The 13,613-nt window shown below is 44.3% G+C and overlaps 1 protein-coding gene across 6 annotated transcripts in view; it reads left to right on the top strand.

The window, feature by feature from the left end:
- CRTC1 (CREB regulated transcription coactivator 1) overlaps nt 1-13,613 on the top strand; it is a 92,377-nt gene that overhangs the window by 63,192 nt on the left and 15,572 nt on the right. For 4 of the 6 annotated variants that reach the window (XM_039320787.1, XM_039320864.1, XM_039320949.1 and 1 more), the window contains exons 4-10: nt 42-103; nt 1,546-1,640; nt 3,284-3,369; nt 4,138-4,181; nt 6,052-6,272; nt 8,027-8,163; nt 9,616-9,876. In XM_039320787.1, coding sequence (XP_039176721.1) covers nt 42-103; nt 1,546-1,640; nt 3,284-3,369; nt 4,138-4,181; nt 6,052-6,272; nt 8,027-8,163; nt 9,616-9,876 — 906 coding nt within the window. The remainder of the gene's footprint in view (nt 1-41; nt 104-1,545; nt 1,641-3,283; nt 3,370-4,137; nt 4,182-6,051; nt 6,273-8,026; nt 8,164-9,615; nt 9,877-13,613) is intronic. The other 2 variants (XM_039321123.1, XM_039321213.1) reach the window with 1 other exon arrangement.

Here is a 13,613-nt window from a genome sequence, read left to right on the forward strand (position 1 = left end):
AACATCTAAAAAATATTTCTCCCTTGACTGTCTTAATTTACGTGGATAGCTGTCCATATGGTACTGTCTATCTGTCTCCTCCTTCAGATACAAGCTGGAGAAGGTATGTATACAATAATTTTGAAATACAAATGTCTAATTTTTCAGTTTACACATCAATCTCTAAAAGCATATTTTTGCCCAGTAAAAACTATATTATGTATCATATCTTCCAAGAAATATTTATTTACCTACCTAATTTATTCAGGCAACCAGGGTCACTCACTGAGATGGGCGACATGTAATTCGGATAAAAAAATAAATATTTATTTTGACAAAACAGTTTCCAGCAAGCACTTAGTGGGCAACCATAAATAGAACGTGCTGTGAGTATGTCAATTTTAAAAGTCTAGATATTTTTGCCCTGATTGTCAGAGATTGAATTGGTTGTCAACACTTACGTACAATCCATACAATAAATAAAAGTGGCAGGAACCACCACTGAAACATTAAATCAAAGAGTAAGTTATCCTAAGGAGCAAGGTTGCAATGAAGAGGGAGAAAGCTATCATATTAAAAAAAAAACATGATCTCATAAATTCACTTAGTGTTGTTCACACTTCTTCTTCTTGTTGTGCCATATCCGTTATCGGATGTTGGCGATCATGTTGGCGATCCTGTTTTTATCAGCTGCCACACGAAAAAGTGCTGCTGAGTTTTGTCTAAACCAGTCCCTTAGATTTTGAAGCCACGATGTTCTTTTTCTGCCTGGACCTCGTTTGTCTTCAGTCTTTCCCTGGAGGATGAAATGGAGTATGCCGTATTTTCCTGGGTGTCGCATCACATGTCCGAAATATTCTAATTTTCGTTTTTTAATTGTTTTGATGATTTCCCTTGGCTTTCCCAGGCGGCTTATCACCTCCTCATTTCTGATCTTGTCAACCCAGCTTGTATGTAACAGCCACCTGTAAATCCACATTTCAAATGCTTCTAGTTTCTTCAGGTGGCCTTCTGTCAGAGACCAACTCTCTACTCCACAGAGCAGGATAGAAAAAATATGGCATCTGACAAGCCTGATTTTCAGTCTTAGGCTTATGTCGTGACTGCAAAAAACCTTTTTCATTTTGAAGAATGCTGTTCGGGCTTTCTCTATCCTTGTCTTTACTTCAGTGGTCATGTCCCAGTTGTTCACACATATGCACAAAATAGGGACTTTCACGATAGAAAAGTTAGCAAGGTGCTGTTCTTTTTATCACTCACTTTACTTCAGCTGCTATGAGTTCGGAACAGACCTCTGCAGTCAGTTTAAATGGCTTGCTGTGCTCATGAAGGTAAAGACAATAGGTACTCCTATATTTGCCATTAGTGTCATTTGCATCATGCTTGGTTACTAGTACATAAAAAACTGTGGCTATAAACTATCCAGCAAAATACATTATGGAATATGAGGAATCCTTAGCAGCCAGGGAGCTTAATTTTTGCCTCCCGTGAAAAAAAAATGTGTACATTGCGAATGCTTTTTCTATTTGGCTAGCATCTTAATGGTTTCTTCCTCTTTGTCACTAGGACCAATTCTGATTCTGCCCTGCACCAGAGCACAATGACTCCCACTCAGACAGAGCCTTTCTCAGCTGGGTCACAGGATATGCAGCAAAAAAGAGGTGACTTTAAAAAAAAAAAAAAAAGCAAGCACAATCTAGGAGTTGTGAAAAAAAATAAAGAAAGAAAGCTGTAAGATTGCCTGTAAACTTCGCTAGAGGCTGGGGTGTATGTGTGGAGGAATTGGAGAGATGTAGCAAAGATTGTGACATTTCACATTAGAAAAATGCTGTCCAAAAGCTGAAGTTATTTTGGCTGTATGTGTATTTGATCCCAAAGAGGAAGAATCAGAATAGAAATGGACTCGCCGAAAACACTGAAAAGTATGTTAATGGTTATGTTTATACAAAACATAGATCAGGGCTCTTCAAACGTGTCCCTTTGATGACTTGTGGACTTCAACTCCCAGAATTCCTCAGCCAGGCACGTTTGAAGACCCCTGACATAGATAATGCATTGTAATGAATCGTGGCAAATAATAGTTGGATTCCTCTCTCATCCCCCCCCCCCAATTCTTGCATCTCGAAATAAATCAATAAATACAATGAATAGAGAAATTCACATTACTGTGTTAAATGGCCTAGTAATGTGATCAAGGCCAAAGCAGCTTCCTAGACTCCTCTGTTTTTCAGGGATATGCTGAGAGTATCAGCATTCAATAGTACATCTCTGAACTTTCAGCTCTTCTCAAGGTTCATATAATGATGTAGGTAACCTAGTGTCCATCATATCTGAACTTCACAGCAAGTTAGTATAAAGTTTTATTTGGCCTACTGCTTGTTTCTTGCTATCAGGTAGCAGTTCTCCTGGACTTCTTGATATGTGTGTGTGTGTGTGTGTGTGTGTGTGTGTGTTTGTGTAGGTCTTTGGTTATTCAGGTTTTCTCCCGCGTCAAATTGGAAGTGTCTTGGTGACGTTTCGACGAAGTCTCATTCGTCATCTTCAGGCTGGTGTTTTCGGCTTCGTGCCTGAAGATGACGAATGAGACTTCGTCGAAACGTCGCCAAGACACTTCCAATTTGATGTGGGAGAAAACCCGAATAACTGAAGACCTACATACAAACACCCGCGAAAACCTCAGAAAACTTATATAAAACTTAAATTGAAGATGCCAATAGTTTTGTCACTGAGCTATGATCTTCCCTTAAGAAGCTTTGAAAAATGCTTTCTGCTGAATGTAACTCTACCTGAGCAATAGCTGCTTTTACTTTCCTGATAAGAGTGAATTGATCTTCAAGTCTTCATCTTCTTTCCTTCCCACTGTAGCCCTGCGCAGCTGTCCACTCGGTTCACAATGAGCTTTAAAGAGTGGAGGGGCTGTAGACACGCACACCAGCCTTCTCCCAGTTTTGCCCTCACTGTCCTAAAAGGATTTCTACTTACATTTGCTTGAATGTAAGGAAACCGTTTCCTAGTAAAAGCAGAAGCCTCAACTATGTTGAAGCATCTTTTTTTTTTGTTCAAATCATGGGGGAATCCCTTTTGTCCCCTCCCTTCAATATCTGGGGATCGGGAACTGAGGAGGTGAGGTGGGGGACACAGATTGCCTCCACTTTTAGCACACACAAGAACTCTAAAGTTAGAGAGCTCATTGAGAACAAAGCAGATGGGACATCCCCATGAAGGATCCTCTCACTTCTCCTCTTTCCCAGGAAAGCAGATTTTCAGAGCACACTTGGCTGATATATTCTTTCTCACACCGTAGTCTTATTACTGACGGTTCCAGGCATGGAGGAAGATGCATCAGAGACCGAGAAGAATCTTTCAAAACAAGGATGGGATACTAAGAAGGTACTGGCACTAATTCTGTTCAAAGTGGAGGTTCTGGTGTATGAACTACTAATACCATTGCAACTGTCAGAGATAGCGGAGCTTCCTACTAAGAGTACAGCAGATATATAGAAGTGAAAGGAGCTGTTTCAGACGCTTAAAGTGAATGGTATGTTTGATGTATAAACCAGGGCTGAAATATTCTGTGAACACTTTTTTATTTTAATTTTCAAGTAATCAGAAATTGAATTTCGTGTTACTAATTACAGCATATTCCAACTGTTTGGCTTTCTGGGTGGGACTAAAAAGTTTAATCAATCAATTCCAACTTTGATTGAATGAACTTTTTTTTTTTTTGCACACGGCGATGGAGGCCTAATCCGAAAGGGTTTTATAAAACCCAGCTGAGGGCCTAGGACTGGGGTGACGGCGAGCATGCCCACAGAGAGGGCTCTGCGTGCCACCTATGGCACGCATGCCATAGGTTCGCCACCACGGCACTATAATTTTGAAAACCCAAGTTTTTGCACCCCTGGAATATCGTCTTGCATCTCCAATTGGGAACTCCTGGACTAGGAGAATCTCCCATTCTTCCACGGAAACATTTTTCCCTCAGTAAATAAATCCAGGTGTAGTACAGGTATCTGGGTTGATCCAGGTGGGACAGAGCTTCAGGTAGCAAGCTTGACATCTCTTCTTTGATATAATGACCTTTTTATTTTTTTATTTTTTTGTTTTGTTTTTTTACAGCTGTCTCATGCTGACCTACTGTGCTCTGTTCTCTTTCAGACAGGATCCTCAAGGCCTAAATCTTGTGAAGTTCCAGGAATCAAGTATGTTTAAAGGGAAGGGCATATTTGGTTTCTGGGCAAATATGAAGCTAGCATCATCATTTTGTGAAAACAAATTTTACGTTCTTTTGTGTGTATGTGTTTTTAGTAGATGGAATAACTGAAAAGCCCCATGTAATGGCTTGCAATAATTTTAGTAGTTGCTGTTCAATAAGGAGTATCAAGGATACCCTTGATCATCCCTCTTTGATATTTGATTATCCCTCTTTGATATTTGGCTTAGCACATTTTCTGAAATACCTGAATTAACAAACCATGGTTTTTGATGTTAACGGCAAGTCATGGTCCCTGTTAAATATAGTTTTGTAATTGCATCAAACAACTCACACTTAACACAGTTCTCCATGATTCAAGTCAAACATTCTTATTGTAATAGAGATATTAGAGGTGTGCACAAAATAGAAATGTTGCTTTATTTCAAACCTGAAACAAATGATTGTGGCCCAGAAGTTTAGCTGAATAGAAACCCAGAACGTTTTACTAAATGTGAGTTTTGGCTAAAAAAAAAAAAAAAAAAAAAAAAAAAAAAAGCCCCAAGAGACTTTTTATGGGGTAAATATGATCTGAGTTTTAAGGTGTACCCAGGGCAGATCTTATTCGTAGAAACCCTCCAATTTCTGTAAAAGGCACTTAGCTTGATTAGGTTTTTTTTTTTTGAGAAATCTTTACCTATCTATTTTTAGACTCCCACTGTGCTAGATAGCTAACTTCTGTTAAGATGGTGGCTGTTTGTAAGTGCTGTTTTGAAGAAAATTCTTACTTTTTACAAGAAAGGAAGGTGCAGTAGATAAAATTATCATGATCCAGATTCCAGGCAGGAATTATCAACCTGTGTAAGGACCTGCCTCAATCCCTCTTCCCAAGGAACAGCTTCATTCCAAAAGGAACTTTTATTAGGAGAAGTTGACAGCAGGCATAAAAGGCAGGATCTGAGGATTTCCCTTGCAAATCAATAGGTTAAAGGAGCAACTGGCAAACTCCACCCCAATAGACCATCTGCTCAGTTCAAATGGGCCAATCTCCAGGTGTGAACCTGGCGTGGGAACGGGGTTGATAAGATGCCATTCCCAAGGTTGTTAGGCTGTTAGGTCTTCCTGTCTCTTCTGCTGCAGAGATAAGGCAGATGGCCCGAGACACATTCCATTCTCACCCCAGGCTGGCAGTAAGGAAAAGCGCCTGAAGGGGTGGAAACTAAGCAAGGAGAGAAGCAACCTAGGAGAAACTTCCTGACAGTTAGAACAATTAACCAGTGGAACAACCTGCCTCCAGAAGTGGTGAATGCTCCAACACTGGAAGTTTTTAAGAAGGGACTGGACAGCCATTTGTCTGAAATGGTATACGGTTTCCTGCCTGAGCATGGGGTTGGACTAGATGACCTCCAAGGTCCCTTCCAACTTTATTATTATCGAACAGTCAGCCAGATGTTCAGACTGGATTTGGCATTTTGTCTACCTATCGAGTCCTTACCCAGGACCTGGGATGATGATATTATTATTATTATTATTATTATTATTATTACTACTACTACTACTACTACTACTACTACTACTACTACTATTACTATTATTATTATATAGATCAAAGAGCAGGCAGAGAGAGGAAATTGGAGAGGATATATTGTAGCAGCTATAGTGAAATGGAGACGATACATTGTATATTGTAGCACCCATCGCTTCTCCCCTCACGCCAGGAGTATGGCAGACCCCGCAGGAAAACAGAGTAAAGAAAGCCCACCCCACCCAATAACTGAGTTCAGACACCCTGTTTACTTCTGTGAATTCCAGTAAATCGGAAGGTCTTGACCCACATTTAACAAACATTTTTTTCCCTCTGTCTCTTGTCATAAATGCAGCATATTTCCATCGGCTGACCAAGAGAACACTACTGCGCTTATCCCTGCGGCACACAACACAGGGGGATCACTGCCGGACCTGACAAATATCCACTTCCCTTCTCCTCTCCCAACCCCACTAGACCCAGAAGAGTCCACTTTTCCATCCTTGAGCAGTTCCAACAGCACCGGGAACCTCACTGCCAATCTGACGCACATGGAGATCAGCACAGCCAATCAGGGTAAGGCGTTTGCAGGCACAGTCAGATGCATTCTGGGACGGAGTCTTGTCTGGGATGTTTATTTTCAGCCAGGACTGTTTTCTTTGGAGGCTGGTAGAGATAGTCCTCGATTTAATAACCATTCGTGTAGCGACGGCTGTAGTGAAAAAAAAGTGGTCCTGTAGTGAAAAAACGAGTGGTCCTCCTACTTACAGCCATCGCAGCAGCCTCACAATCGTGTGACCAAAATTTAGGCATATGGCAATGTATTTACAATGGCGGCAGAATCTTGGAATCGTGCGGTCGCCATTTGCAACTTTTCCCAGCAGGTGTTTGACAAGCAAAGTCAAGGGGGGGGGGAGCCGGATTCGCTCAACGGTCATGTGATTCATTTAAATGCGGTGATTCGTTTAAGAACTGTGACAAAAAAGTTGTAAAATCAGGCACAACTCACTTAACGACCATTTTGCATAGCAACGGAAATTCTGATCCCAATTATGATCGTAAGTTGAGGACTACCTGTATAGCATTGGGGGCAATTCACTTTAGATTTTTTTTATTTTTATAAATAACCTAAGGCATGAACATATCTGATGCTATATACCAGAGGTCCCCAACCTTTTGGGCATCAGTGACCGGTTACATGGAGAGAGGTTTTTCCGTGGTCCAGAGGGGGCATGGTTTTATGTGCTGCCTGCATACCATGGATGGGGCTTCGCTTGTTTGTGTGGACCGGTTGCTGGCATGCCGTGGCCCAGTACTGGTCCATGGACCAGGAGTTGGGAACCCCTGCTATATACTACATCCATTCCCAGCCTGAAATCCTCCAGATTTGTTCAACTGGGATTTCCTATCCCGCATGCTGCCTGATAATCATTGATATTTTAATGCATAGCTGCTCTGGAGGGCATCAGTTTGGGGAAGAGTGATTTAGCAGAGAGATTGTATTGATGTATTAAATATATATGCTGCCCATTTCACTAATCAAATGACTCTTGAGATGGGAGAAGGAACAAAACTCAGGTCCTCCTTCCTTTGAAACATTTGATTTGATCCCAATGATATTTTTGAAAGATGTTTTTCAGCCTGTTTTGTGAGCTCCTGGAGAAAAGATGTGATAGAAATATTAATGATATTCTGATTCAACCACGTAAGAACAGAGGTAGTCCTCATGGTTTGACCTCTTTAAAAACAACAGCATTATAAAAAAAATTCAGGCCATTTTTTTTCTAGGGGGGGGGGGGCAAAATGGATGCCTGAAGTTGCTTACAAGATTTCCCATTTCAACCCATTAACACAATTCTCCGAAAAAGACTTTTATAGTACCACTGCAGGTTGTTCCCGGCTTACAACCACAATTGAGTTCAAAATTTCTATCACTAAGCAAGACAGTTGCTAAATGAATTTTGCTCTATTTATAACCTTTCTTACCACAGTTGTTAAGAGAATCGCTGCAGTTGTTAAGTCAGTAACACGGTGGTTAAGTGAATCTGGCTTCCCCACTGACTTGGCTTGTCAGAAGGTCCCAAAAGGTGATCATGTGACCCCGGGACACTGCAACCGTCATCAGTACGAGTCAGTTGCTGACTGTCTAAATTTTGATCACAGAACCCTGGGGATGCTGTAATGGTCGTAAGTATGAAAAACTTTTTTCAGTGCCGTTGTAACTTCAAACGGTCACTAAACGAAGCATTGTAAGTCGAGAACTACCTGTAGTTTTGGACATCTGTCTGGAAAATCTCATTGCTCCTGCTAATTTTCTCTGTTGGTGGCAGGAATGACAACCACGCCAGCCTCTTCCCAGCAGCACCGGCAACCAACCGTCAGTCCCCTTTCACTGAACACCGACTCAAGGAGAAGCCAATCCCAGCAAATGTCTCCCACGCTTTCACCTCTTTCGCCAATTACTCAGGTACGAGAGGGAATTCTCCGAGGGGGTCTTGAAAGCCGTGGCATAATAACATCATAGACAGTCAGTGATGAATGATCCAAACTGGGAGCCTTTACCACAGGGGCATCAAACTCAATTTCACTGAGGGCCACATCAGCATTGCAGTTGCCCTGGGTGGGGGCAGAGTGGGTGCAGCCTACTGGGTGGGCGTGGATGGAGTGGGTGTGGCCTACTGGTGAGCGTGGCCAGTTCTACATTCGTGTCAAGGGTGCCTATGGGGGGCCTGGGCAGGAGTGGGACAGATCTGAGGGTCTCTGGCAGAAGGGGGTGGGACCGTGGAAAATGCCAAGGCATGGTCCACCGGGGCAAGTGCCAAGATGGCCACCACAAAATTGTACATTGGCTCCTGGCCGGCCTGGGCCAGGGCCAAGGCAGCGGGGGCCGTTCCCTCACTGTTTCCAGGATGGCTTCGCGGGCCACATGAAACCACTTCGCGGGTCGCATCCGGCCCCTGGGCCTTGTGTTTGACATGTCTGCTTCACCAGTATAGCAACTCTGGCAATAATGTTCTTTCAGTCATAATTTTCCCTTGAATTGTAGATTTAGTGGTTTATAGGAAAGATAAATTAGTGATAATTCCGTGTTGGTCCATGTTTGAAGTTATTTAGCCAGCTCCAGGATGGAACGCCAAACCCCAATGGGCAACCTCCAGATTTTGATTTTCATTAACTAACGTGAACGTTGCCTTCTAAAATGCCAGCATCTGGTTATTAATGACCCATTTTAAATTGTACCTTCTGGAAAAAAAAATCAAATCTATTTCCAGGCAGTTAGACAAATTAATGTGCCCAGCGCATTGATTTAGATAGTTTGCCCTGGCCCAGTTCTCAATTCAGGCTAAGACCCAGGAAGATTTATTTGGCTTAACATATCAACTGAACTCAGCTATAGTCACTGAGGCAAGATGGGCAGCAAACAAATATAATAATAAATTTGTACGTCATATTTAGAGCTTAGCGTGCCCTGTAAATCCCAGATCTGGCCTGTAAATCATGGTTTGCAGCTCGGGTTCTGTTAGCCCAGGAAATTGTGGTTAATGCATAATTAGTATAGAAGAGAATATTTGTAGCTCAAGACTGAACTATGGGGTCCTTGGTGTGCTTGGAGCGTGGTTGTTTTCTTGCAGGCATTTCATTAGCCAACTGGGTAATATCAGCACTGCACTGCAAGATGTCTGCAAGAAAGGAGCAAGCTCAGAGAGCCCCAAGGACCCCTCTAGTAAACTATGGCTAAATAAACCATTGAACTCATTCCACAAATACTGTATGTCCATAGGGCCAGATTGTTAGAATAGGAACATTCCCGCCTCTCCAAAAGATTAGCGTAATAGAGTCGAGTGTTTCCTTCTGAAGCCTTCACACCAAGAAATCTGATTCCACTGCAATGATGTCCTTCTGTCCTTTTCTCCTTAAGGCTGTGGCGTTGGACGCGCTTTCCATGGAACAACAGCTTCCTCCCTACCCGTTCTTCACCCAGACAAGCGCGCAGCATCAGCAGCAGCAGTCACAGACCCAAGTGGTCAGTGCTTTACCACCTAATGCTTCTCTGATGCAAACCTCCGGCTTGCAGCGAGGCGTTCAGCTCCCCCCACTCTCCGTCTCTATCCCTTCCACAATCCCACAGTCTCCTCCGGGCAGCCAAACCCAGACTTCCATGGGGATAGACATCAATTCGGTAAGCTTGATGGGAAAGAGTTGAGACCTCCAGCTTCCTAGACATCTCAGACCAATAGCACAGGAAACAAGAAGAGGCTTGGCCAGAGCTGTCCGTCTCCCGAAAAGTGTCTGGTTTGGATACGTTGAGGTTGCAGTTTGAAACTGCACAGAAATATGGTGATTTGTTGCCATTTCTCCCCCGCCTGGAAAACGTAGTCCTCCAAGTGTCATAGAAACTTCTGTGAAGGGACTGGATTAGAAATCAGAGATAAATGCGGTTCTCAAAAGCCTGACTTTTTGAACAGGTTTGAGATGTGATTTCTACCTAGAGGGAGAATCAACAGCTTCCGCAAGTTGAACTTGATGACTTCGCAGATATGTCCATATTAAGTTGTTCTTGGCAACAACATAGAAATGGTTTGTCTGGGCCATTGTCCAGAATGTTTTTTTTCCCCCAGTCATCCATTGTATAGACTCAGTTACAATGGCGGCGAGAGCACTGTTGGAAATGCCGAAGGATCAGGTCAGAGATAGATCATAGGTCATAGAAAATCTATGTGGATGGTTGCTAAGAGTTGACAGCAGCTTGACTGCATGTAATGAAGATAATTATGATCTGAAACCTTGGTCTCCTGCTGGAGGAGGTCAACCAGGTGCTGCCATCTCTGAGTGAGGGAAGGCCTACTCCTTCAACCCAGTCTAACAACTATGGAGTGATTTGACATTGTTCCTTTTTTTTTAATGCTTCCCTGAGTAAAATAGAAAACGTATCCTGAAAAATGCCACCTCACCTGCAATCTCATCCACAACTCCTGCAGCTGGGCTTCGTGGAGGTCTAGTTAATAAATAGCCACAATCTTACAAGATCATGGTCCTGTTTTATCATTAGTTTTTGATGCCAGGTGCCTGAAAATATTTCCATCCCCTAACCTAACCTGGGGCTGGTCATGGCAGTTCCCCTAAAAAGCTGAAGCTCTGAGCCCCCCACCCATGAATCCTTTCCATACTTCTCCTTTTGCTAGCAGGCAGTCTCCCAGCCTGGGTTCAGAAAACCTTAGAGCCAGTTGAGATCAGTGCCCAGCCATAATGGAAGCTTCCTCTTGGGATTGAATCATCTGAATCCAATGTTTCTCAATCTTAGCCACTTGAGGATGTATGGACTTCAAGCTTCCAGAATTCTCGAACCAGCATGCTGGCTGTGGATTTCTGGGAGTTGAAGTCCAAGCATCTTCAAGTGTCCATGTTTGAGATAATGTTGGTCTAGCTAGCTAGAAGCTACAGTGGCTATTAACTCCAAGCCGAGCACACAGAGTTGCTTATAGTATTTGCTCTTTGTTTCCAACCCCAAAGAAGCTTTCTTTTAATTTGGCACTCCTAGGTAACCATTTTTTTAACTGGGATGGATGATTGCATCCCTCTTCCCCATTTTATGCAGACTTTTCCCCCCCCCCCTTCCATTTCCAAGGAGTTTGGAAATTTCCATTTTAGGTTAATTGTAGCTTCATAGCGTTTAGCTATGAACCACATTTAACGGCTTGAAATGAGCCCTGAAGCCATGTCTTATGGGTGGAATTATTTTTCCCAGGAAAAACATGCCTCACATTAATCACATCTGTTCAGCTTGATTGTGTCCTAACCTGCAAAATCATTAAGATCAAAAATCATAGCTGGCTGGGGAATTCTGGGAGCTGATGTCCACAAGTCTCAAAGTTGCCACAGCTGGACACCCCTGACCTAAAGTGTGGCTTTCACCCAGAATAAATTGCCCCTGCAGTAAACAATGGATTTCAGTGATATTTAGACACAACCACTAGCCATGGTACCAGTGACTTCAGGGCTCTGTGTGTGACAAAATGCTGCCTCCCTGTTTCTCTGCCTTCCATAGTCTAGCATTAGGTATGTCTGGTGGCTTTTTTTTTTTTTTTTTTTTTTTAGAAAGACTATTCCTGTGACACTGGCTGTTCTAAATACTTTGCCTTTTTGAACTGCTGTGCCTGTTCTGCATCTCACACACGGGGTGGGGAGAGGCTGGCTTTCTACACACTTTATGAATCCTTCACAATTCTCCACTAATCCGCACAAGTTTCCCAAGCAATAGTCTTTGCAGCAAGGCTTGCTTCCTTGTGTCCAAGCTGAATCTGTCAACCGAGCTAAAGCCAGCCATCCTTCAGATAAATTTTAATACGCCTATGTAGCTTTGAAGCGTTTTGGTCCCATCCTTTGGAGGAGGAGACTATTCATCTAATAATCTTTTGCAAATTCACACAGAAGCATGAGAATACAGGTGAGTCCCGTAACCGTTTCCACAGGCTCCTCTGAAAAACAAAAGAAATTGTGCAGGTCAATGTGTTCCGCCTTATTTGCTGCACAGATATGAAAGAAACACAAGAGCTGAAGTAGAAGGGGGGTTTCCCCCCCCCTCCAAGCTGGGATTTCGGTGTATTGTGGTTACTCAGTCTTCCCCTGTTTCTAGTGGAAGAAACACTGCAAAATAGGCAACCGGAATCACCCTGGGTTATAACAGAAGCCCTTTTTAGTCTGTGGAGATTCTCAGTCATCCAGGTTGTCTCAAAGGTGCTTTTTCAAAAGGCAACTGGACTGTTTTTCCAGAAGACATTTTGCTTCTCATCCAAGAAGTTTCATAGGTTCTGGAAGGACAGTGGAGGTGATAGAACAGTGGTGGCGAACCTATGGCACGCATGCCAGAGGCGGCACTCAGAGCCCTCTCTGTCGGCACGTGCGCCATGCCCCTGAGATGGCAACCGTCCCTCTTCAACCAGCCGCCCGCTAACTCGCCGAGGGCCCATGTGGCTGGATGCATCCCAGCACCGCTGGTTTCCCTCCCCTCCGTCCCATCCCTCCTAGTCTCCTTTTCCCGGGCATGACCCACTGCATTGCCTCCTCAGCTGTCGGCTGGCTGTCCAGCTCAGAGGCAGCTTCTCTGAACTGATAGCAATGGGCTGCGGAGCCCCAGAGTGCGCCAGTCGAGGGGCTGGCAGGTTGTGGCTGCTGACGGACAGTCGGCCCCCATGCGCTCGTTGGCCTCTGTGTGTGGGGGCCAACAGTGTTAGGCAGCAGCCGCCCCAGCCCCTGCCTCGCCTTGCCCTGTGACAATACCACCCCCGCCCTGCCTTGCCTTACCCCGCAGGACAAGCCTCTGCCCACCACCCCACCTGCCAGAGACCCCCCTGGATCTGCCCCAACCCTTCCCGGCCCCCACAGGCGTCCCTCCCCATGAGCAACATCGAGGTGACCACGCCTACCTTGGTCACACCCACCCAATCTGCCATGACTACCACAGCCACTCCCACCCAGTGGGCCACGCCCACCTGGCACCCAGCGATAAATAAGTGGGTTTTGGGTTGCAGTTTGGGCACTCGGTCTCTGAAAGGTTCGCCATCACTGTGACAGAAGGATTAGTTCCGAGAGGAAGGACGGGGGGGGGGGTTGTTGGAAGGCTCATCTTTCTTTACAGTCATCTGATTTTTAAGCACTCTCTCTGAGGCCTCTTGAGGCCGCTTGGGGGCTTTTTTCTGCGACCGTATTAGAGTGCAAATGGGGCTGGAATCTTGTTTGGCATTGCCAAAAGGTCTGCGCCGCAGGCGTTGGACCAGTGGTTCTCAACCTGTGGGTCGGGACCCCATTTGGGGTCGAACGACCATTTCACGGGGGTAGCCAAACAAGGCTGTCCGCCATTTTTTCCCCCTTTTCTTTGGCCACGCCCCTGGTACCCGGTGATGTATAAGTGATTGGGGG

Source organism: Crotalus tigris, unplaced genomic scaffold (assembly GCF_016545835.1).
Source record: "Crotalus tigris isolate CLP2741 ecotype Arizona unplaced genomic scaffold, ASM1654583v1 scf7180000017543.2237141, whole genome shotgun sequence".
Lineage (NCBI taxonomy): Eukaryota > Metazoa > Chordata > Lepidosauria > Squamata > Viperidae > Crotalus > Crotalus tigris.